Below are 26,879 nucleotides of genomic sequence, written 5' to 3'. Positions count from 1 at the left end.
TATTGCCCAGCCACGTAGTATATTGCCCAGTTACATAGTATATTGCCCAGTGACGTAGTATATTGCCCAGTGACGTAGTATACAGCAGAGCCACGTAGTATATTGCACAGCAACGTAGTATACAGCACAGAGCCACGAAGTATATTGCACAGCGACGTAGTATACAGCACAGAGCCACGTAGTATATTGCCCAGCTACGTAGTATATTGCCCAGCCACGTATGTCACAGGTTAAAAAATAAAAAATAAAAATATAATCACCTTCCGAGGGGCCCCTTGTAGTTCTGTCGCCTGTGTTCGGTTCAGGCGGCAGCTTCCGGTCCGAGGGTGTGATGACGTCGCGGCAGGTCCTTCTCGCGCAGGCGTGCAGGGCCTGCGATGACGTCGCGGTCACATGACTGTGACGTCATGGCAGGTCCTTCTCGCGCAGGGCCTGTGATGACGTCACGGTCACATGACCGTGACGTCATGGCAGGTCCTTGCCACACACCAACCTTAGCACCGGAACCTGCGGCTTGCATGGACCGGTCACCGGAGCGTCGGAAAGGCGGCGGAAGGTGAGTATATAATGATTTGTTTGGTTTTTTTTATTATTTTTAACATTAGATGTTTTTACTATTGAGGCTGCATAGGCAGCCTCAATAGTAAAAACTTGGTCACACAGGGTTAATAGCGGCGGTAACGGAGTGAGTTACCCACGGCATAACGCGGTCCGTTACCGCTGGCATTAACCCTGTGTGAGCCGTGACTGCGGGGAGTATGGAGCGGGCGCCGGGCAGTTACTGCAGGCGAGTAGGGAGGGACTAATCGGACTGTGCCCGTCGCTGATTGGTCGCGGCAGCCATGACAGGCAGCTGGCGAGACCAATCAGCGAATGAATAACCGTGACGGAAGTTGCTGACAGAAAGACGGAAGTACCCCTTAGACAATTATATATATACTAGATTGTGGCCCGATTCTAACGCATCGGGTATTCTAGAATATGCATGTCCCCGTAGTATATGGACAATGATGATTCCAGAATTCGCGGCAGACTGTGCCCGTCGTTGATTGGTCAAGGCAACTTTTATGACATCATCGTCGCCATGGCAACCATTATGACATGTACGTTGATACTGTGCCCGTTGCTGATTGGTCGAGGCCGCCAGGCCTCGACCAATCAGAGACGCGGGATTTCCATTATGACATCATCGTCGCCATGCTGTGCCCGTTGCTGATTGGTCGAGGCCTGGCGGCCTCGACCAATCAGACGCGGGATTTCCTGGACAGACAGACAGACAGAAAGACAGACAGACAGAGACAGACGGACGGAAAAACCCTTAGACAATTATATATATAGATAGATGGTAGTATTGTTTCAAGACAATATGGCTGGATTATTTATATTCTGTGCAGGATTATTTATACTCTGTATGGTGATATTATTTGAGAACAGTATGGCATGATGATTTATATACTATATGGTGGTATTATTTGAAGACAATATGATAGGGTTATATATTGTATGGTGGTATCATTTTAAGACCTTATGGTTGGATTCTTTATTGTTGATGAGCGAATATACTCGTATTTTTTAGTGCTCGGAGATTTAGTTTTTCTTGCCGGAGCTGAATGATTTACATCTGTTAGCCAGCATAAGTACATGTGGGGGTTGCCTGGTTGCTACGGAACCCCCACATGTACTTATGCTGGCTAACCAGATGTAAATCATTCAGTAGCGGCAAGAAAAACTAAATCTCTGAGCACTAAAAAATACTCGGAGGACCCCCGAGCGTGCTCGAGAAATCTCGAATAACGAGTATATTCGCTCATCACTATTCTTTATATAATGTATGGTGGTATCATTTGAAGACAGTATAGTAAGATTATTAATGGGCTGTATGGTGGTATTTGGAGATATGGTAGGACTATTTATATACTGTATGGTATTGTTTCAAGACAATATGGCAGGATAATTTATATACTGTATCATAGTATTTGAAGACAGTATGGTTGGATTTATATTCTGTGTAGGATTATTTATATTCTGTATGGTGATATTTGAGAACCGTATCGTAGGATTATTTTTGTACTGTATGGTGGTATTATTTGAAGAATATGGTAGCATAATTTATTTACTGTATGGTGGTATTATTTAAAGACAGTATTGTATGATTATTTATATACTGTGTGGTGGTATTTGAAGACATTACTGTAGGATTATTTATATATTGTATGGTGTTATTTGAATACAGTACAGTAGGATTATTTATATACTGCATGGTGGTATTTGAAGACAGTTTTGTAGGATTATTTATATTCCGAGTAGGATTATTTATACACTGTATATTGGTATTTGAAAAAAGTATTGAAGAATAATGTATTTACTGTATGGTAGTTGAAAACAGTATGGTAGGACTATTATTGTACTTCGTGTTGGTATAAATTGAAGACAGTATGTCATGATTATTTATGTACTGTATGGTGGTATTATTTGAAGACCGTATGGTAGGATTATACTGTATAGTAGTATTATTTGAAGACAGTATGGCAGGATTATTTATGCAATGTATGGTGTTATTGTACAGTATGGTAGAATTATACAATTATTACACAGTATGGTAGGATTATTTTTGTACTGTATGGTGGTATTATCTGAAGACAGTATGGTAGGAGTATTTATATACTGTATGGTGCTATTATTTGAAGGCAATATGGTAGGATTATTTATGTACTGTATAGTGGTATTTGAAGACATTACTGTAGATTATTTATATACTGTATGGTGGTATTTGAAGAGATTACTGTAGGATTATATATTGTATGGTGTTATTATTTGAATACAGTACGGTAGGATTATTTATATACTATATGGTGTTGTTATTTGAACACAGAATAGTAGGATTATTTATATGCTGTATGGTGGTATTATTTTAAAAAAGTATTGAAGAATAATTTATTTACTGTATGGTAGTCTTTGAGAACAGTATGGTAGGATTATTATTGTACTTCATGTTGGTATTAATTGAAGACAGTATGGAATGATTATTTATGTACTGTATGGTGGTATTTGAAGAGAGTATGGTAGGATTATACTGTATAGTGGTATTATTTGAAGACAGTATAGGAATATTTATGCACTGTATGGTTTTACTATACAGTATGGTAGAATTATACAGTTATTACACAGCATGATAGGATTATTATATTCTATGGTGGTATTTGAAGACGGTATGGTAGGATTAATTATATTCTGTGTAGGAATACTTATATTCTTAATGGTGGTATTATTTCATAAGCAGTCCCTTGCCAGCTTCAAGTCCACGCTGACTGCCGCAAAACAAACTTATTTCTCATCTCTCATATCCTCCCTGTCTCACAGCCCTAAACAGCTTTTCAACACTTTCAATTCTCTACTCCATCCCCCAGTACCTCCTCCCTCCCCTCTCATTTCTGCTGAAGACTTTGCCTCTTTCTTTAAAGAGAAGATCGATACGATCAGACAAAGCTTTGGCCCACAGCGCCCAATGCCCCTCTTAGCTGCTCAACCTTGTTCCTCCAAAACTAGCTTCTCCATCATGACAGAAGATCAGCTCTCCACCCTCCTGTCTAGATCACATCTCACCACTTGCACTCTTGATCCGCTCCAGTCCCACCTCATCCCTAACGTCGCCAGTCTTCATCCCAACCCTAACACACCTCTTCAACCTCTCACTCACAACTGGTGTCTTCCCCTCATCCTTCAAACATGCCAAGATCACACCCATCCTCAAAGCCCTCCCTCGACCCATCCTCTGTGTCTAGTTATTGCCCGATATCTCTTCTCCCTTATGTCTCAAAACTACTGGAACAGCAAGTCCATCTTGAACTGTCCTCCCACCTCTCCTCTTGCTCCCTCTTTGACCGGTTACAATCTGGCTTATGACCCCATCACTCAACTGAAACTGCCCTAACTAAAGTTACCAATGACCTACTAACCGCCAAGAGCAAGCGACACTACTCTGCCCTCCTTCTCTTGGACCTGTCTTCTGCCATTGACACTGTGGACCATTCCCTCCTGTTACAGATTCTATCATGTATTGGCATCACAGACTTGGCTCTATCCTGGATCTCGTCATATCTAACAGACCAAACTTTCAGTGTCTCCCTCTCCCACACCACCTCCTCACCTCGCCCCTTGTCTGTCGGTGTCCCTCAAGGCTCAGTTCTAGGAACCCTACTCTTCTCCATTTACACCTTCGGCCTGTGACAGCTCATAGAATCCCACGGTTTGCAGTATCATCTCTACGCCGATGACACGCAGATCTACCTATCCGGACCTGACCTCACCTCCTTACTCACCAAAATCCCACAGTGTCTGTCTGCTATCTTGGCCTTCTTTTCTGCTCGCTTTCTAAAACTGAACATGGACAAAACAGAATTCATCATCTTTCCCCATCTCACTCTACCCCTCCAACACACCTATCCATCAAGGTCAATGGCTGCTCATTTTCCCCAGTCCCGCATGCTCGGTGCCTCGGGATGATCATTGACTCGGTCCTCTCTTTCATGCCACATATCCAAGCCCTTGCCTCCTCCTGCCGTCTCAAACTCAAAAATATTTCCCGGATCCGCACATTTCTCGACAGCGAAACCACAAAAACACTAGTGCACACCCTTATCATCTTCTGCCTTGACTACTGCAACTTCCTACTCTCTGGCCTCCCCTCTAGCACCACTCCAATCCATCCTACACTCTGCTGCCCGACTAACCTACCTTTCTCCCCGCTACTCCCCAGCCTCTCCCCTATGCCAAGCCCTTCACTGGCTTCCTATCGTTAAGAGACTCCAGTTCAAAACCCTTACTATGATATACAAAGCCATCCACAACCAGTCTCCTCCATATATCTCTGACGTGGTCTCCCGGGACTTACCTACAAGCAACCTTCGATCCTCACAAGATCTCCTTCTCTACTCCCCTCTTATCTCTTCTTCCCACAACCAGATCCAAGACTTCTCCCGTGCTTCCCCCATACTCGCCTATGCCTACCATAGAAACCTTCAAAAAGAACCTGAAGACTTACCTCTTCCAACAAGCCTACAGCCTGCAGTGATCCTCAACCTACTGAACCGCCGCACAACCAGCTCTCCCCTCTCCTAGTGTATCCTCACCCATCCACTGTAGAAGCCCTCGCGGGCAGGGTCCTCCCTCCTTCTGTACCTGTTAGTGCCTTGTTTTTTGCTCATGTTTATTGTATTTGTCTATATTTGCCCCTTTTCACATGTTAAGCGCCATGCAATAAATGGATCTATAAAAATGTATAATAATGATAATAATAACAGTATGATAGGATTATTTATATACTGTATGGTGTTATTATTTGAAAACAAAATGGTAGGATTATTTATATGCTGTATGGTGGTATTATTTGAAGACAGTTTTGTAGGATTATTTATATTCTGTGTAGGATTATTTATATACTGTATGGCAGTATTTGAAAAAAGTATTGAAGAATAATTTATTTACTGTATGGTAGTATTTGAGAACAGTATGGTAGGATTATTATACTGTACAGTGGTAGTATTTGAAGACAGTATGGCAGGATTATTTATGCACTGTACGGTGTTATTGTACATTATGATAGAAATATAAAGTTATTACACAGTATGGTAGGATTATTTTTGCACTGTATGGTGCTATTTGAAGACAGTATAGTATTAATTTATATACTCTATGGTGCTATTTGAAGACAATATGGTAGGATTATTTATGTACTGTATGGTATTTGAAGACATTACTGTAGGATTATTTATATACTGTATGGTGGTATTTGAAATCATTACTGTAGGTCTATTTATATATTGTATGGTGGTATTTGAAGACAGCATGATTGGATTATTATACTGTACAGTGGTTTTATTTGAAGATAGTATGACAGGATTATTTATGCACTGCATGGTGTTATTGTACAGTATGGTAGAATTATACAGTCATTACACAGTATGGTAGGATTATTTATGTACTGTATGGTAGTATGATTTGAGAACAGTATGGTAGGATTATTTTTCTACTTCATGTTGGTATTAATTGAAGAAAGTATGGTAGGATTATTTATGGACTGTACAGTCGTATTTGAAGACAGTATGGTAGTAGGATTGTTATATAGCATGCTGGTATTATTTGAAGACAGTGTGGTAGGATTTTTTATATACTGTATGGTTGTATTATTGGAAAACAGTATGGTAGGATTATTTATGTACTGTATGGTATTGTACATTATGGTAGGATTATTATACTGTATGGTGGTATTTGAAGACAGCATGGTAGGATATTATTTATGTACTGTATGGTGGTATTACTGGAAGACAGTATAGTAGGTTTAATTATCTATAATATAACGCTGGGAGCGTCACTCTGTCCGAAGCCTCTATAGACTGCGCAAGCGCAAGCGCCGGCGCAGTCTGGACCCCACAGAGCGACGCTCCCAGGAGATCGCGGTATGCGTAACAGCTGAACGCACACCGCGATCTCCAACGGAGAAACAGGGACGAGCCAGGAGGCGGAGGGTGAGTATACTTACCTGTCCCGTTCCACCGACGCCATTCCGGGCCATGAATATCCCCCTGCTCCCGGAATCGGCGCCTGCGCAGTCCGCGCTTTCCGGCGCCATTTTCTTGAAGACACATTGCAGTGTGTCTTCAAGAAAATGGCGCCGGAAAGCGCGGACTGTGCAGGCGCCTTTTCCGGCACCAGGAGGACACAGAAAATCTGTCCTCCTGGTGCCGGAAAAGGTGCATGCGCAGTCCGCGCTTTCCGGCGCCATTTTCTTGAAGACACACTGCAATGTGTCTTCAAGAAAATGGCGCCGGAAAGCGCGGACTGCGCAGGCGCCGATTCCGGGAGCAGGGGGATATTCATGGCCCGTAATGGCGTCGGTGGAACGGGACAGGTAAGTATACTCACCCTCCGCAAGTAACAAATTGCTGTGCCATGAGGCTGTGGCACTTCATGCCACAGCTATTTGTTACTTACGCCACTTACGTCCACAGCCACCGCACCCACCACAGCCACGCACAGCCGCCGCACCCAGCACAGCCGCCGCACCCAGCACAGCCACGCACAGCCGCCCACAGCCACGCACAGCCGCCCACAGCCACACACAGCCGCCCACAGCCGCCGCACCCAGTACAGCCGCCGCACCCAGCACAGCCACGCACAGCCACCCACAGCCGCCGCACCCACCACAGCCACCACACCCAGCACAGCCGCCGCACCCAGCACAGCCGCCTACAGCCACGCACAGCCGCTGCACCCAGCACAGCCGCCCACAGCCACGCACAGCCACCGCACCCAGCACAGCCGCCACACCCAGCACAGCCACGCACAGCCGCCGCACCCAGCACAGCCGCCGCACCCAGCACAGCCACGCACAGCTGCCGCACCCAGCACAGCCGCCGCACCCAGCACAGCCACCGCACCCAGCACAGCCGCCGCACTCAGCACAGCCGTCCACAGCCGCCGCACCCAGCACAGCCACGCACAGCCGCCCACAGCCACACACAGCCGCCCACAGCCACACACAGCCGCCGCACCCAGTACAGCCGCCGCACCCAGCACAGCCACGCACAGCCACCCACAGCCGCCGCACCCACCACAGCCACCGCACCCACCACAGCCACCGCACCCAGCACAGCCGCCGCACCCAGCACAGCCGCCTACAGCCACGCACAGCCGCTGCACCCAGCACAGCCACGCACAGCCGCCCACAGCCACGCACAGGCGCCTACAGCCACCCACAGCCACGCACAGCCGCCGCACCCAGCACAGCCGCCGCACCCAGCACAGCCGCCGCACCCAGCACAGCCACGCACAGCCGCCCACAGCCACGCACAGCTGCCGCACCCAGCACAGCCGCCGCACCCAGCACAGCCACCGCACCCAGCACAGCCACGCACAGCCGCCCACAGCCGCCGCACCCAGCACAGCCGCCGCACTCAGCACAGCCGTCCACAGCCGCCGCACCCAGCACAGCCACGCACAGCCGCCCACAGCCACGCACAGCCACACACAGCCGCCCACAGCCGCCGCACCCAGTACAGCCGCCGCACCCAGCACAGCCACCGCACCCAGCACAGCCACGCACAGCCGCCGCACCCAGCACAGCCGCCGCACCGAGCACAGCCGCCGCACCCAGCACAGCCGCCCACAGCTACGCACAGCCGCCCACAGCCACACACAGCCGCCGCACCCAGCACAGCCACCGCACCCAGCACAGCCGTCCACAGCCGCCGCACCCAGCACAGCCACGCACAGCCGCCTACAGCCACACACAGCCGCCTACAGCCACGCACAGCCGCCGCACCCAGCACAGCCGCCGCACCCAGCACAGCCGTCCACAGCCGCCGCACCCAGCACAGCCACCCACAGCCGCCCGCACCCAGCACAGCCGCGCCACATACAGCCGCCCGCACTCAGCACAGCCACCGCACCCAGCACAGCCGCCCACAGCCGCCTACAGCCACGCACAGCCGCCGCACCCAGCACAGCCGCCGCACCCAGCACAGCCGCTGCACCCAGCACAGCCGCCGCACCCAGCACAGCCGTCCACAGCCGCCGCACCCAGCACAGCCGCCCACAGCCACGCACAGCCGCCTAGAGCCACGCACAGCCGCTGCACCCAGCACAGCCACGCACAGCCACCCACAGCCGCCGCACCCAGCACAGCCGCCGCACCCAGCACAGCCACGCACAGCCGCCGCACCCAGCACAGCCGCCGCACCCAGCACAGCCGCCCACAGCCGCCGCCCACAGCCACACACAGCCGCTGCACCCAGCACAGCCACCGCACCCAGCACAGCCACCCACAGCCGCCCGCACCCAGCAGCGCCACGCACAGCCGCCCGCACTCAGCACAGCCGCCCGCACTCAGCACAGCCGCCCGCACTCAGCACAGCCGCCCGCACTCTGCACAGCCGCCCGCACTCTGCACAGCCGCCCGCACTCCGCACAGCCGCCCGCACTCCGCACAGCCGCCCGCACTCCGCACAGCCGCCCGCACTCCGCACAGCCGCCCGCAATGATGGGGGCGCAGGATGGAGCAGCACGTGATAGGATGGGGGCGCAGGATGGGAGCACATGACAGGATGGGGATGCAGGATGGAGCAGCACATGACACGGTGGAGCAGCACATGACAGGATGGGGCGCAGGATGGAGCAGCACATGACACAGTGGAGCAGCACATGACAGGATGGGGGCGCAGGATGGAGCAGCACATGACAGGATGGGAGAGCAAGATGGGAGCAGCACATACCAGGATGGAGACCATATACCAATATAAATGCTCGCCACCCGGGCGTAGAACGGGTTCAATAGCTAGTATACTATATGGTAATATTATTTGAAGACAGCATAGTAGGATCATTATATTGTACTAGATGGTAGCCCGATTCTAACGCATTGGGTATTCTAGAATATGTATGTCGTTTATTTATGAAGATTTTAGAATAATGCAATTTATACACAGGATTCGGCCGGACTGCGCCTGTCGCTGATTGTTCGCGGCCGGCCACGTAGTATATAGCACAGCCACGTAGTATATAACAGCCCACGTAGTACATAGAACAGCCACGTAGTACATAGCACAGCCACATAGTATATAGCACAGCCACGTAGTATATAGCACAGCCCACGGAGTATACAGCACAGCCCACGGAGTATATAGCACAGCCACGTAGTATATAGCACAGCCCACGGAGTGTTTAATAGCCCACATAGCATATAACACAGCCACGTAGTTTATAACAGCCCACATAGCATATAACACAGCTCACATAGTATATAACAGCCCACGCACGCAGTATATAACACAGCCCACGTAGTGTATAACACAGCCCACATAGTGTATAACATAGCCCACGTAGTGTATAACACAGGCCACATAGTATATAACAGCCCACGTAGTGTATAGCACAGCCCACGTAGTGTATAGCACAGCCCACGTACTATATTGCACAGGCCACATAGTATATTGCACAGCCCACGTAGCATATTGCACAGCCCACATAGTACATTGCACAGCCCACGTAGTACATTGCACAGCCCACGTAGTACATTGCACAGCCCACGTAGTATATTGCACAGCCCACGTAGTACATTACACAGCCCATGTAGTACATTGCACAGCCCACGTAGTATATTGCACAGCCCACGTAGTATATTGCACAGCCCACGTAGTATATTGCACAGCCCGTGTAGTATATAGCAATGGGCATCATATCCCTGTTAAAAAAAAAAGAATTAAAATAAAAAATAGTTATATACTCACCTTCCGTTGGCCCCCGGATCCAGGCGAAGCGTTTACCGATGCTCCTCGTGCGCTCCGGTCCCAAGAGTGCATTGCGGTCTCGCGAGATGACGTAGCGGTCTCACGAGACCGCTACGTCATCATCTCGCAAGATCGCAATGCATGGAGCGGTCACCAGAGCGTCGCGAGGAGCAGGAAAGGCCTGTTCTGGATCCGAGGGGCCAACGGACGGTGAGTATATAACTGTTTTTTATTTTTTTTATTATTTTTAACATTAGATCTTTTTACTATTGATGCTGCATAGGCAGCATCAATAGTAAAAAGTTGGCTACACAGGGTTAATAGCAGCGTTAACGGAGTGAGTTACACCGCGGCCCGTTAACGCTGCCATTAACCCTGTGTGAGCACTGACTGGAGGGGAGTATGGAGCGGGCACTGACTGCGGGGAGTAAGGAGCGGCCATTTTGCCACCGGACTGTGCCCGTCGCTGATTGGTCGTGGCTGTTTTGCCGTGACCAATCAGCGACTTGGGATTTCCATTGCAGACAGACAGACAGAAAGACGGAAGTGACCCTTAGACAATTATATACATAGTAGATGGTGGTATTATTTGACGACAGTATGGTAGGATTATTTATTATATTATTTATTATTATAGTGCCATTTATTCCATGTGAAGATGGGTATACAGAATAAAAACAAGTACAATAATCTTAACAATGCAAGTCACGACTGGTACAGGAGGAGAGAGGACCCTGCCCGCGAGGGCTCACAATCTACAAGGGATGGGTGAGGATACAGTAGATGAGGGTAGAGCTGATCGTGCAGTGGTTTGGTCGAGCGGTGGTTACTGCAGGTTGTAGACTTGTAGGAAAAAGTAGGTCTTCAGGTTCTTTTTGAAGGTTTCGATGGTAGGCAAGAGTCTGATATGTTGTGGTAGAGAGTTCCGGAGTAGGGGTGATGCGCGAAAAAATCTTGTATGCGATTGTGGGAAGAGGAGATGAGAGGGGAGTAGAGAAGGAGATCTTGTGAGGATCGGAGGTTGCGTGCAGGTAAGTACCGGGAGACGAGGTCACAGATGTATGGTGGAGACAGGTTGTGGTGGCTTTGTATGTCATGGTTAGGGTTTTGAACTGAAGTCTCTGGGCAATGGGGAGCCAGTGAAGGGATTGACAGAGGGGAGAGGCTGGGGAATAGCGGGGGACAGGTGGATTAGGCGGGCATCAAAGTTTAGAATAGATTGGAGGGGTGCGAGAGTGTTCGAGGGGAGGTCACAGAGCAGGAGGTTGCAGTAGACAAGGCGGGAGTTGATGAGGGCATAGACTAGGGTTTTTACAGATTCTTGGTTTAGGAATGTACGGATCCGTGAAATATTTTTGAGATAAAGGCGGCAGGAAGTGGAAAGGCCTTGGATATGTGGTTTGAAGGAGAGAGCAGTGTCAAGCATTACCCCGTGGTAGTGAGCTTATGGGACTGGAGAGAGTGGGCAGCAGTTTACTGTAATGGATAAGTTCGTTGGGGGGTCGCGTGAGATGGGGGGAAAGATGATGAGTTCTGTTTTGTCCATGTTAAGTTTTAGAAATCTAGCGGGAAGAAGGATGAAATAGCGGACAGACATTGAGGGATTCTGGTTAGTAGGGTGGTCATATCTGGTCCAGAGATGTAGATCTGTGTCATCAGCAAAGAGGTGATACTGAAAGCTGTGAGATTCTATGAGCTGTCCAAGGCCACAGGTGTAAATGGTGAAGAGCAGGAGCCCTAGGGCTGAACCTTGCGGAACTCTGACAGATAGGGGGCGAGGTGAGGAGGTGGTGTGTGAGTGGGAGACGCTGAATGTCCGGTCTGTTAGGTATGACGAGATCCAGGATAGGGCCAAGTCTGTGATGCCAAGGGATGAGAGGGTCTGTAGTAATAGGGAATGGTCCACTGTGTCAAAGGCAGAGGACAGGTCCAGGAGGAGGAAGACAGAGTAGTGTCGCTTGCTCTGGGCAGTTAATAGGTAATTGGTGACTGTAGTTAGGGCAGTTTCAGTGGAGTGGTGTGACTGGAAGCCAGATTGTAAGCGGTCGAAGAGGGAGCAGGAAGAGAGATGGGAGGACAGTTCAAGAAGGGACGTGTTGTTCCAGTAGTTTTGAGGCATAGGGGAGAAGTGATATGGGGCGATAGCTAGATACAGAGGATGGGTCAAGAGAGGGCTTTTTGAGGATAGGTGTGATTGAGGCATGTTTAAAGCTTGAGAGGAAAACACCAGTTGTTAGTGATAGGTTGAAGAGGTTGGTTAGGGTTGGGATGAAGACTGTGGCGAGGTTTTGGATGAAGTGGGATGGGATCGGGTCAAGTGCACACGTGGTGAGATGCGATCTTGAGAGTAGAGTGGAGAGTCGATCTTCTGTAATGGTGGAGAAGTTGATTTTGGAGGTGGAGGGCTGGGCAGTTGGGAGGAAGGGCTCTGGGGGTTGTCGACCAAAACTGCTTCTAATGTCATCAATCTTCTGCTTGAAAAATGAGGCAAAGTCTTCAGCAGAGATAAGTGGAGAGAGAGGAGGTGGTGGGGGACGGAGGAGAGAATTGAAGGTGTTGAATAACTGTTTAGGGTTGTGAGACAGGGAGGATATGAGAGATGAGAAGTAGGTTTGTTTAGCTGTGGCGAGTGTGGCCTTGATAGTGATGGACTGTTTGAATGCGATGAAGTGCTCGTTGAAGTGGGATCTTTTCCATCTCCGCTCAGCAGCCCTGGAAGCTCACCTCAGTTCTTTGCTCAGGCTGGTGTGCCAGGGCTGTCTGTTGATTTTGCGAGCTTTGGTATATGTGAGAGGGGCAACAGATTCCAAAGCTACACCTATTGTGGTTTTATATAGAGCAGCATCAGTATTGTGTAGGGAACTTATTTCTGTAAGAGGGAGAAGGGATTCAGAGAGTGAGTGTAGATCGAGGTGTTTAAGATTTCTGCGAGGGTGTGCAAGTTTGTGGGTTGGGGATTGTAGACAAGGAGTTGAGAGGGAAGAGAATGTGAGTAGGTTGTGGTCAGAAAGAGGAAGAGGTGAGTTACAGAGGTTAGATAGGGAGCAGAGGCGGGTGAAGATGAGTCCAGTGTGTGGCCATCTTTGTGGGTGGCTGTAGAAGACCATTGAGTGAGGCTGAAGGAGGAAGTGAGAGATAGAAGCTTAGTGGCAGCTGAGAGGAAAGTATCAATGGGGATGTTGAAGTCACCCAAGATGATAGTGGGGATGTCAGCGGAGAGGAAATGAAGTAGCCAGGTGGTGAAGTGGTCAAAGAATGTGGTGGCTGGCCCTGCGGGGCGGTAAATGACAGCCGGTTGGAGGGGGAGTAGATGTGCACAGAGTGCACCTCAAAGGAAGGGAAGGTAATAGAGGGTGGTAATTGGATTGGGGTGAAGGAGCAGTTATCTAACAGGAGAAAACCAACTCCTCCACCATGCTTGCTGCTGGGGCGGGGGGGGTGTGAGTGGGGACGCTGAATATCCGGTCTGTTAGGTATGACGAGATCCAGGATAGGGCAACTGTATGGTGATATTATTTGAAGACCGTATGGTAGGATTATTTATATACTGTATGGTGGTATTATTTGAAGACCGTATGGTAGGATTATTATATTTTATGGTGCTATTATTTGAAGACCATATGGTGGGATTATTATACTGTATGGCGGTATATTCTGAAGACCGTATGGTAGTATTATTTATGTACTATATGGTGGTATTTGAAGACGGTATTGAATGATTATATACTGTATGGTGATATTTGAAGACAGTATGGTAAAATTATTTACCGTATGTACTGTATAGCGGTAGTATTTGAAGACAGTATAATAGGATTATTTATGCATTTTATGGTATTTGAAGACAGTATGGTAGGTTTATTTATATACTGTATGGTGGTATTATCTGAAGACAATATGGCAGCATTATTTATATACTGTATGGTGGTATTTGAAGACAGTATGGTAGGATTATTTATACACTTTATGGTGGTATTATTGGAAAACAGTATGGTAGGATTATTTATGTACTGTATGATATTATTGGAAGACAGTATTGTAGGATTATTTATGTACTGTATGATATTATTTGAAGACAGTTTGGTAGGATTATTTACTGTATGGTGGTATTATTTGAAGACCGTATGGTAGGATTATTATATTATATGGTGCTATTATTTGAAGACCATATGGTAGGATTATTATACTGTATGGTGGTATAATTTGAAGACCGTATGGTAGGATTATTTATACACTGTATGTTGGTATTATTTGAAGACAGTATGGTAGTATTATTTATACACTTTATGGTGGTATTATTGGAAAACAGTATGGTAGGATTATTTATGTACTGTATGATATTATTGGAAGACCGTATTGTAGGATTATTTACATATGTACTGTATGATATTATTTGAAGACAGTTTGGTAGGATTATTTACTGTGTGATGGTATTTGAAGACAGAATGGTAGGATTATTTTTCTATTTCATGTTGATATTAATTGAAGATAGTATGGCAGGATTATTTATTTACTGTACGGTGTTTGAAGAAAGTATGGTAGGATTATTTATACACTTTATGGTGGTATTATTGGAAAACAGTATGGTAGAGGATTATTTATGTACTGTATGATATTATTGGAAGACAGTATTGTAGGATTATTTATGTACTGTATGATATTATTTGAAGACAGTTTGGTAGGATTATTTACTGTATGGTGGTATTTGAAGACAGTATGGTATTTATGTACTGTATGATGTTATTTAAAGACAGAATGGTAGGATTATTTTTCTACTTCATGTTGATATTAATTGAAGATAGTATGGCAGGATTATCTATTTATTGTACGGTGTTTGAAGAAAGTATGGTAGGATTATTTATGGACTGAACGCGTCTATTTGAAGACAGTATGGTAGCAGGATTATTATATTGCATGGTGGTATGATTTGAAGACAGTATAGTAGGATTATTACTGTATGGTATGATTGGAAAACAGTATGGTAGGATTACTGTATGGTGGTATTATTTGAAGATAGTACGCTAGGATTATTTATGTACTGTATGGTGCTATTATACATTATGGTAGGATTATTATACTGTATGGTGGTATTATGACTACAGTTTGGTAATATTTTTATGTACTGTATGGTGGTATTACTGGAAGTCAGTATAGTAGGTTTAATTATATACTATATGGTAATATGTTATGGTGGTATTATTTGATGACAGTATGGTAGGGTTATCTATATACTGTATGGTGGTATTTGTAGACCGTATGGTAGGATTATTATATTGTATGGTGGTATTATTTGAAGACCATATGGTAGGATTATTATACTGTATGGTGGTATTGGAAAATAAATATGGTAGGGTTATCTATGTACTGTATGATGATATTGGAAGACCGTATTGTAGGATTATTTATGTACTGTATGGTGTTATTATTTGAAGACCGTATGGTAGGATTATTTACACACTGTATGGTGGTATTTGAAGACAGTATGGTAGTACTTATGTACAGTATGGTGGTATTATTTGAGAACAGTATGGTAGGATTATTTTTCTACTTCATGTTGATATTGAAGATAGTATGGTAGGATTACGTATGGACTGTACGGTCGTATTATTTGAAGACAGTATGGTAGTAGGATTATTATATTGCATGGTGGTATTATTTGAATACAGTATAGTAGAATTATTTATGTACCATATGATCATATTATTTGAAAACAGTATGGTGGTATTATTTGTAGACAGTATGGTAGGATTATTTATATATATACTGTATGGTGGTATTTGACTACAGTATGATAGGATTTTTATGTACTATATGGTGGTATTACTGGAAGACAGTATAGTAGGTTTAATTATATACTATATGGTAAAATTATTTGAAGACATAGTAGGATCATTATATTGTATGGTGGCATCATTTGAAGACAGTATGGCAGGATTATTATTATATTGATTGGTGGTATTATTTGAAGACAGTATGGCAGGATAATTATATTGTATGGTGGTATTATTTGAAGACAGTATGGCAGGATTATCTGTGCACTATAGCGATTCCACACATGTTGATATCACCCTGCATTTGCACAGACCGGTTTAACCCTTTCAGTGATGCGCAGAATATTCTGGTGATAAAACAGTGTCTATGAAGGAAGTGATGGAAATCAGAAGTCACCCAATGGTGGATTTCGTGTGGGTTTCTAATGGCATCATGTGCTGCCATTTTGACTTTTCCCAATGGGTCATGGCTTTCTTTCTGCATCACCGCTGACCAGGCCTCCGGTTACTCTGTATTAATCGGGTGCCCGCTCAGCATCCCAATAGATCATTATTTTGAGGAGATGGAGGCAGGGCATGAGGAAAAATGGAAGGATACTGCATCCCAAATCTGTGATCTACAGAGCCATCTGCTGCCCATAAACCTAGATTGACAGAAGTTCCCCTCCTCCACACAATCACAGTGTATAATATCTAAAGAACGGTCTGTGCAATCACATTGTATAATGCCCAACAAGATCGATCTGTGCAAACACATTGTATAATGCCCACCAAGATCGATCTGTGCAATCATATTGTATAGCGACCACAAAGTTCGGTCTGAGCAATCACATTGAACGGACCATATTGTACTGTGTGGGCTGCATTCCTAGTACTGTACTTTTACCCACCCCTTACATTTTACCAACATCCTGTTGCCCCACTACGGAACCCCTCTATTTCACCTCCCAGACCCTTATAAGGGAATAGCAATGGATTTTGTGCCAGGCAGATGGGACAATGTCCCCTTAGTACCCTCATTGCACATGACTGGACCCATAGGTCAATCATTCTCCTTCCTGGTCATGGGCTTTCACCAGTCTGAGGTTTGATGAGGCATGGATGGGTCAGATCATATGATCAGATTGTTCAGTGCCAGATACTGCAAAGCAGGTGTCTTACTGCTATACGTCTGACATGGCAGCACACCCAGCACAAGATGGGGCAGGTTCCAGACCCCCTCCTGATGGGGCCCCGTGGTCCTCGTGTCTGAGTCTCGTGCCTCTGAATTTTCTCCATATATCTGCTGTATATATAGTCCAGGTCACTGCATGACTGCCACCCGAAGCCGCCAACAGATCCCCTCCATAAGTGTGTGCCCCCAAGATGACACCAGCCCTGTGTACAGTCTCCCATATACTGATGACTGTAAGCTCCTGGGACAACACCTCATCGACTTCTGTGTTTATCTGCTCTCTGTGTGCGGCTCCCATGATTGATCGGCTTCCATGACGCCCAGATTGTGTCTGAGGATAAATCCAGCAGAAATCCAATTATAGGATCTGCATTCTATAAATGGAAACGAGTCCCCGGCTTCAGAAAAGCGAGATTCCTCCAGGATTAGGCACCACCTGTATTGCTGTGCCGAGGGGGAACTACAAGTCCCAGAGGTACAGTCTGATGACAATCCTATACTAGGACAAAAGTCTGGACTGAGGAACTGCCTCTAGAGATCTGCTGTGTAGTAACCAGAGGATCCACCAAGCTAGTGATCTACTGTGTAGTCACCAGAAGATCCACCAAGCTATAGATCTATTGTGTAGTAACCAGAGGATCCACAAAGCTTGAGATCTATTACGTACTAACTAGAGGATCCACAAGTTAGAGATCTACTATGTACTAACAATCTAGAGACCTACTGTGTAAATCAAAAGTAAGTCCCTGGAAAAGGTAGCAAGTTATTACATAATATGCAGATGGATCGTAGTTAGACACAGGCACCCAAATGACAGACTTATATTGAAGAAGAGTTCAACGCCATACAGAAATAGGAACAAAAAAAAGAACAAGTGTTCAAAGAACTTAATAAAATACAATATTTTTATTGAATATCAAAATGTTAAAATTCACAATGAGCTGGTGATCTGCGGGTATGCTAGCTACAGCCCAGAAATAACACCATGGAGTACAGCGGAAAACATAGAGTGAGCAGGAACCTACTGCCAACCATACACACTACAGGCAGTCACACAAGCAGGTAACACCAACCATTCACTGCCTGAAGAAAAGCACTGGGTAAAGACGATGCAATACCAGATCCAAGCGGTAGTTACACTTTCCCTACGTGTGCCTTCATCCAGGATCCACCAAGCTAGAGATCTACTATACAGTAACCAGAGGATCCACCAAGCTAGAGCCCTACTATGTACGAACCAGAGGATCCACTAATCTAGAGACCTACCATACTAAGGAGTAACCAGAGGCAATGCCAATCTAGACATCTACTATGTAGTAACCAGGAGACCCACAAAGCTAGAGACCTACTAAGTAGTAACTAGAGGATCCACCAAGCTATAGACCTACTATACAGTAACCAGAGGCGGTGCCAGTCTACAGATCTACTATGCAGTAACCAGGGGATCCACAAAGCTAGAGACCTACTAAGTAGTAACCAGAGGATCCACCAATCTAGAGACCTACAATGCAGTAACCAGGCGATCCACAAAGCTAGAGATCTACTATACAGTAACCAGAGGCGGTACCAGTCTACAGACCTACTATGCAGTAACCAGGAGATCCACAAAGCTAGAGACCTACTAAGTAGTAACCAGAGGATCCACCAATCTAGAGACCTACTATGCAGTAACCAGGGGATCCACAAAGCTAGAGATCTACTATACAGTAACCAGAGGTGGTACCAGTCTACAGATCTACTATGCAGTAACCAGGGGATCCACAAAGCTAGAGATCTACTAAGTAGTAACCAGAGGATCCACCAATCTAGAGACCTACTATGCAGTAACCAGGGGATCCACAAAGCTAGAGACCTACTACACAGTAACCAGAGGCGGTGCCAGTCTACAGATCTACTATGTAATAACCAGGGGATCCACAAAGCTAGAGATCTACTGTGCAGTAACCAGGGGATCCACAAAGCTAGAGACCTACTATACAGTAACCAGAGGAGGTGCCAGTCTACAGATCTACTATGTAGTAACTAGGTGATCCACAAAGCTAGAGACCTACTATGTAGTAACCAGGGGATCCACAAAGCTAGAGACCTACTATACAGTAACCAGAGGAGGTGCCAGTCTACAGATCTAGTATATAGTAACTAGGTGATCCACAAAGCTAGAGACCTACTATGTAGTAACCAGGGGATCCACAAAGCTAGAGACCTACTATACAGTAACCAGAGGCGGTGCCACTCTACAGATCTACTATGTTGTAAAAAGAGGATCCACAAAGCTAGAGATCTACTATGTAGTAACCAGGGGATCCACAAAGCTAGAGATCTATGATCTAGTATCCAGGGGATCCACCAAGCTAGAGATCGACTATGTAGAAATCAAAGGAGTCAGCAAACTAGAGATGCACAGTGTAGTAATTATTATTATTATTTATATAGCACCATTAATTCCATGGTGCTGTACATGAGAAAGGGGTTACGTACAGAGTTATAGATATCGTTTACAGTAAACAAATTTACAGTGACAGAGTGGTACAGAGGGGGGAGGACCCTGTCCTTGCCGACTTAGGCTACTTTCACACTAGCGTCGACGCAATGCGACGTGGCGACGTACCGACTCATACTGGGCAAAAAAAACACAACGGGGGCAGCGGATGCAGTTTTACAACGCATCCGCTGCCCCATTGTGAGGTCCGGGGAGGAGGGGGCGGAGTTCCGGCCGCGCATGAGCGGTCGGAAATGGCAGACACGACGCACAAAAAAACATTACATGTAACTTTTTTTGTGCCGATGTTCCGACGCAACACGACGCATCCATCGCACGACGGATGCAACGTGTGGCAATCCGTCGCAATGCTTTGCTAATGTAAGTCTATGGACAAAAAACGCATCCTGCAAGCAATTTTGCAGGATGTGTTTTTTCTCCAAAACGACGCATTGCGACGTGCGTCGTACGACGCTAGTGTGAAAGCAGCCTTACATTCTACAGAATCAGAAGATCCACCATGCCAGAGTAGATACCAGAGGAGCCACCAATTTAGATACCTACTGTACAGTAACCAAAGGTGCTGACAATCTAGGGATCTACTGTGTAGTAACCAGGAAATCTACCAAGCTAGGGATCTACTATGCAGTAACCAGTGAAGCTGCCAATCTAGAGATCACTATACAATATATATCTCGCCGACAGATCTTACAATCTCATTGTCCAGCCACGTCTTGCCAATATATCTTACAATCTAATTGTACGGTCATGTCTCGCCCATAGATCTTACAATCTGATTGTACGGTCATGTCTCACCCACAGATCTTACAATCTGATTGTACGGTCATGTCTCACCCACAGATCTTACAATCTGATTGTACGGTCATGTCTCACCCACAGATCTTACAATCTGATTGTACGGTCATGTCTCACCCACAGATCTTACAATCTGATTGTACGGTTATGGGTACTGTCACACAGTACCATTTTGATCGCTACGACGGCACGATCCGTGACGTCGCAGCGATCGTATGATTATCGCTCCAGCGTCGTAGACTGCGGTCACACGTTGCAATCACGGCGCTGGAGCGATGCCGAAGTCCCCGGTAACCAGGGTAAACATCGGGTAACTAAGCGCAGGGCCGCGCTTAGTAACCCGATGTTTACCCTGGTTACCAGCGTAAACGTAAAAAAAACCAAACAGTACATACTCACATTCCGGTGTCTGTCCCCCGGCGTCTCAGCTTCTCTGCACTGTGTAAGCACAGCGGCCGGAAAGCAGAGCTGTGACGTCAGACGTCACCGCTGTGCTCGCTTTCCGGCTGGCAGACGCTCACACAGTGGAGAGAAGCTGAGACGCTGGAGGACAGACACCGGAATGTAAGTATGTACTGTTTGTTTTTTTACGTTTACGCTGGTAACCACGGTAAACATCGGGTTACTAAGCGCGGCCCTGCGCTTAGTTACCCGATGTTTACCCTGGTTACAAGCGAACACATCGCTGGATCGCTGTCACACACAACGATCCAGCGATGTCAGCGGGTGATCAAGCGACGAAAGAAAGTTCCACACGATCTGCTACGACGTACGATTCTCAGCAGGATCCCTGATCGCTGCTGCGTGTCAGACACTGCGATATCGTAACGATATCGCTAGAACGTCACGAATCGTACCGTCGTAGCGATCAAAATGGTACTGTGTGACAGTACCCTCACCCACAGATCTTACAATCTGATTGTACGGTCATGTCTCACCCACAGATCTTACAATCTAATTGTACAGTCATGTCTCACCCACAGATCTTACAATCTGATTGTACGGTCATGTCTTGCCCATAGATCTTACAATCTAATTGTACGGTCATGTATTGGCCACAGATCTTACAATCCGATAGTACGGTCATGTCTCACCCACAGATCTTACAATCTGATTGTACGGTCATGTCTCACCCACAGATCTTACAATCTAATTGTACGGTCATTTCTCGCCCACAGATCTTACAATCTGATTGTACGGCCATGTCTTGCCCATAGGGTACCGTCTCACAGTGGCACTTTGGTCGCTACGACAGCACGATCCGTGACGTTCCAGCGATATACATACGATCTCGCTGTGTCTGACACGCTACTGCGATCAGGGACCCTGCTGAGAATCGTACGTCGTAGCAGATCGTTTGAAACTTTCTTTCGTCGCTGGATCACACGCTGTCATCGCTGGATCGGTGTGTGACACTGATCCAGCGATGTGTTCGCTTGTAACCAGGGTAAACATCGGGTTACTAAGCGTAGGGCCGCGCTTAGTAACCCGATGTTTACCCTGGTTACCATTGTAAATGTAAAAAAAAAACCACTACATACTCACCTTCTGATGTCTGTCACGTCCCTCGCCGTCAGCTTCCCGCACTAACTGTGAGCGCCGGCCGTGAAGTAAAAGCAGAGCACAGCAGTGACGTCACCGCTGTGCTGTGCTTTACGGCCGGCACTGACACAGTCAGTGCGGGAAGCTGACGGTGAGGGACGCGACAGTCACCGGAATGTGAGTATGTAGTGTTTTTGGGGTTTTTTTTACATTTACAATGGTAACCAGGGTAAACATCGGGTTACTAAGCGCGGCCCTGCGCTTAGTAACCCGATGTTTACCCTGGTTACCCGGGGACTTCGGCATCGTTGGTCGCTGGAGAGCTGTCTGTGTGACAGCTCTCCAGCGACCACACAACGACTTACCAACGATCACGGCCAGGTCGTATCGCTGGTCGTGATCGTTGGTAAATCGTTTAGTGTAACGGTACCCATAGATCTTACAATCTAATTGTACGGTCATGTCTCACCCACAGATCTTACAATCTGATTATACGTTCATGTCTCGCCCACAGATCTTACAATCTGATTGTATGGTCATGTCTCACCCACAGATCTTACACTCTGATTGTACGGTCATGTCTCACCCACAGATCTTACAATCTGATTATATAGCCATGACTTGCCCACAGATCTTACAATCTGATTGTACGGTCATGTCTCGCCCACAGATCTTACAATCTAATTGTACGGTCATGTCTCGCCCACAGATCTTACAATCTGATTGTACGGTCATGTCTTGCCCACAGATCTTACAATCTAATTGTACGGTCATGTCTTGACCACAGATCTTACAATCTAATTGTACGGTCAGGTCTCACCCACAGATCTTACAATCTGATTGTACGGTCATTTCTCGCCCACAGATCTTACAATCTGATTGTACGGTCATGTCTCGCCCACAGATCTTACAATCTGATTGTACGGTCATGTCTCACCCACAGATCTTACAATCTAATTGTACGGTCATGTCTCGCCCACAGATCTTACAATCTGATTGTACGGTCATGTCTTGCCCACAGATCTTACAATCTAATTGTACGGTCATGTCTTGACCACAGATCTTACAATCTGATTGTACGGTCATGTCTCGCCCACAGATCTTACAATCTGATTGTATGGTCATGTCTCGCCCATAGATCTTACAATCTAATTGTACGGTCATGTCTTCCCCACAGATCTTACAATCTAATTGTACAGTCATGTTTCGCCCATAGACCTTACAATCTAATTGTATGGCGCTGTCTTGCCCACATATCTTACCATCTGATTGCATAGCCATATCGCAATTACAATCTATAGATTGTGCTTTAGATACCAAGGTATGAAACATACAGGAGAACAGTATTCCTACTCAGGAGCATGCACTTGTACGTAGTCATCCCCCTCCCCACACCGGATAGCTGGAGTTTGAGATGTTGGGGGTACTGGGGGGGAGTTAGGCCTGTTGTTTGGTGCTGCCCTCCCACCTCAGCTGAGCTTAACCAGCACTGGTTCATTAAGTGTTCCCTCCACCCCCACCCTGCCATCTGTCACACCATCTTCCTCAAATATCACACATCCCCTCCCCCAGCTACAGAATCATGGACATTTTATAAGGCAGCCTCCAATGTCATCCTGCCCCATTGTTGTGTGTGGCCCCGTCCTTTGTCTCTCCATGTCACCCCGCAGACTGGGGACCCTCTGTCGCCCCTCTGGCTACCCCTCCTGGTTGTCAGGTTCCCTTTGTTACACTCCCTGGCTCTGACAACCCTTCTTCACCTTGGAGTCCTCTCCCCATCTCTCCCTGACCTTCCCGGGATATTTGGCTCAATGGTGTGACCCTGAAGTGGGCACGCTTACATCCAGCAATAGCATTCTTACTATACTGACCCCCAAGAGCTTGACTTCCAGCATCAGCCCCCATTTGTGGACCTCCTAACCCCTCACTATGACCCCCTACTTTACATAACCCCCAGCCTCCCCATACCCTGCTTGATAACCCCATGGCATCACATATCCCGCTCCCCCATTCACCGTCCCTCCAGGAGCTTGATTTGTAGCACCACCCCCCATTGTGCCCATCACTTATGGCCCCCTACTTTACATGACCCAAAGATTCCCATAACTTGTTCAATACCCCCATTCACCATCCCCCCAGGAGCTTGACTTCCAGCACCACCCCCATTGTGCCCGTCACCCTTCACTATGGCCCCCTACTTTACATGACCCCCAGCTCCCCATACCTTGCTTGATACCCCCATTCACCGTCCCCAGGAGCTTGACTTCAAGCACCACCCCCAGTGTGCCCGTAGCCTGTCAATATGGCCCCCTACTCCCCTACTTTACATGACCCCCAGCTCCCCATACCTTGCTTGATACTCCCATTCACAGTCCCCACAGGAGCTTGACTTCAAGCACCACCCTCATTGTGCCCATCACTATGGCCCCATACTTTACATGACCCCCAGCACCCATACCTTGCTTGATACCCTCATTCACAGTCCCCCCAGGAGCTTGACTTCCAGCACCACCCCGATTGTGCCCGTCGCCCTCTTACCTTTGTGCACCCCAGTAAATTTGTCTTTGATGACTGTAAGTTCATAGATTTTCCCAAACTGCTCGAAGATGGGCTTCAGGTCCTTCTCCTCCAGATTGCGGGGTATCTGCCCAATAAAAAGTTTAATGGCATCTGGTTCCTTCATTGGGGCGAGGTGGGCAGGAGGGAAGGGGCACAAAAGGCACTTCAGCCTGGACAGCAAGTCCTCTGCAGACAGTCACCCCTAGCGCAACAGTGTGACGGGTCCCCAGCCGAGCTCTGCCTGCCCTGCAGGTGGGGGTCTGCCCGCGGTGCCCAGTACTGCTGCTGGGGGCACTATGCCTAGCACACCGACTAAGCTCCTGCGCGTCGTGCACCTCACTGATTCCCGAGCTCTGATTCCCAATCTTTTCTTTCTTGTGCCCCCTCCCTGGTGCCCAGTGCCCGCCCCAGCCTTCCAGGGGATGATGTCAGAGTGAGGGGCCGGGGAGAAAGAGCCGCAGCCGCTCGCAGGCGCAGAGCCGGGGACAGGGTACATCTCAGTGCCAGGGGTAAGGGCCCCGGGATCCCCAACCTGGGCATGGGGGGAGGAGAGGTGCAGGATGGGGCGCTGTACACCGGCCACCTAAGATATGCGGGATATGCTCTACTCCGGCGGCAGCAGGAGACACTTTATACACGCTCCCTGCCTCGGCCATTGTTCTGCCGCTCTCCCTGGTGCTGAACCTCAGCCTGGGGGAGGGGAGAAAGGGGTAAGGTGTGATGAGGCATGTATGGGGCAGTAAAATGTGATGGGGCATGTATGGGGGTGAGGATGTGATGGGGCTTGTATGAGTGTGAGGTATGATGGGACATGTATCGGGGGTGAGGTGTGGTGGTGCGTGTATGGGGGGTGAGGATGTGATGAGGTATGTATTGGGGATAAGGTATGATGGGACATGTATCGGGGGTGAGGTGTGATGAGGCATGTATGGGGGGTGAGGTGTGATGAGGCATGTATTGGGGATAAGGTATGATGGGACATGTATCGGGGGTAAGGTGTGATGAGGCATGTATGGGGGGTGAGGTGTGATGAGGCATGTATGGGGGGTGAGGTGTGATGAGGCATGTATGGGGGGTGAGGTGTGATGAGGCATGTATGGGGGGTGAGGTGTGATGAGGCATGAGCTGGTAGGATGTGATGGGGCATGTATTGGGGATAAGGTATGATGGGGCATGTATCGGGGGTAAGGTGTGATGTGGCGTGTATGGGGGTAAGGTGTGATGAGGCATGTATGGGGGGTGAGGTGTGATGAGGCATGTATTGGGGATAAGGTATGATGGGACATGTATCGGGGGTAAGGTGTGATGAGGCATGTATGGGGGGTGAGGTGTGATGAGGCATGAGCTGGTAGGATGTGATGGGGCATGTATTGGGGATAAGGTATGATGGGGCATGTATCGGGGGTAAGGTGTGATGTGGCGTGTATGGGGGGTGAGGTGTGATGAGGCATGTATGGGGGTAGGATGTGATGGGGCATGTATTGGGGATAAGGTATGATGTGACATGTATCGGGGGTAAGGTGTGATGTGGCGTGTATGGGGGGTGAGGTGTGATGAGGCATGAGCTGGTAGGATGTGATGGGGCATGTATTGGGGATAAGGTATGATGGGGCATGTATCGGGGGTAAGGTATGATGGGGCATGTATGGGGGGTGAGGTGTGATGAGGCATGTATGGGGGGTGAGGTGTGATGAGGCATGTATGGGGGGTGAGGTGTGATGAGGCATGAGCTGGTAGGATGTGATGGGGCATGTATTGGGGATAAGGTATGATGGGACATGTATCGGGGGTATGGTGTGATGTGGCGTGTATGGGGGGTGAGGTGTGATGAGGCATGAGCTGGTAGGATGTGATGGGGTATGTATTGGGGATAAGGTATGATGGGGCATGTATCGGGGGTAAGGTGTGATGTGGCGTGTATGGGGGGTGAGGTGTGATGAGGCATGTATGGGGGTAGGATGTGATGGGGTATGTATTGGGGATAAGGTATGATGGGACATGTATCGGGGGTAAGGTGTGATGTGGCGTGTATGGGGGGTGAGGTGTGATGAGGCATGAGCTGGTAGGATGTGATGGGGCATGTATTGGGGATAAGGTATGATGGGACATGTATCGGGGGTAAGGTGTGATGAAGGCATGTATGGGGGGTGAGGTGTGATGAGGCATGAGCTGGTAGGATGTGATGGGGCATGTATTGGGGATAAGGTATGATGGGGCATGTATCGGGGGTAAGGTGTGATGAGGCATGTATGGGGGGT

The 26,879-nt window shown here is 47.5% G+C and overlaps 1 protein-coding gene across 7 annotated transcripts in view; it reads right to left on the bottom strand.

Moving 5' to 3' along the window:
- Window positions 1-25,004, bottom strand: part of CELF3 (CUGBP Elav-like family member 3) — a 326,284-nt gene extending 301,280 nt beyond the window's left edge. For 4 of the 7 annotated variants that reach the window (XR_013213675.1, XR_013213676.1, XM_077255225.1 and 1 more), the window contains exon 1: window positions 24,601-24,969. Coding sequence is in view for 5 of the 7 variants with exons in the window: in XM_077255225.1 (XP_077111340.1) it covers window positions 24,601-24,745 (145 nt within the window). In the remaining 2 variants the exon portion in view is untranslated. Of the gene's footprint in view, window positions 1-24,600 lie in introns of all 7 variants that reach the window. The other 3 variants (XM_077255262.1, XM_077255270.1, XM_077255252.1) reach the window with 2 other exon arrangements.
- Between the last annotated feature and the right edge of the window lie 1,875 nt (window positions 25,005-26,879).

Source organism: Ranitomeya variabilis, chromosome 1 (genome assembly GCF_051348905.1).
Source record: "Ranitomeya variabilis isolate aRanVar5 chromosome 1, aRanVar5.hap1, whole genome shotgun sequence".
Classification (NCBI taxonomy): domain Eukaryota; kingdom Metazoa; phylum Chordata; class Amphibia; order Anura; family Dendrobatidae; genus Ranitomeya; species Ranitomeya variabilis.
This window is presented reverse-complemented; position numbering and strand designations above follow the sequence as displayed.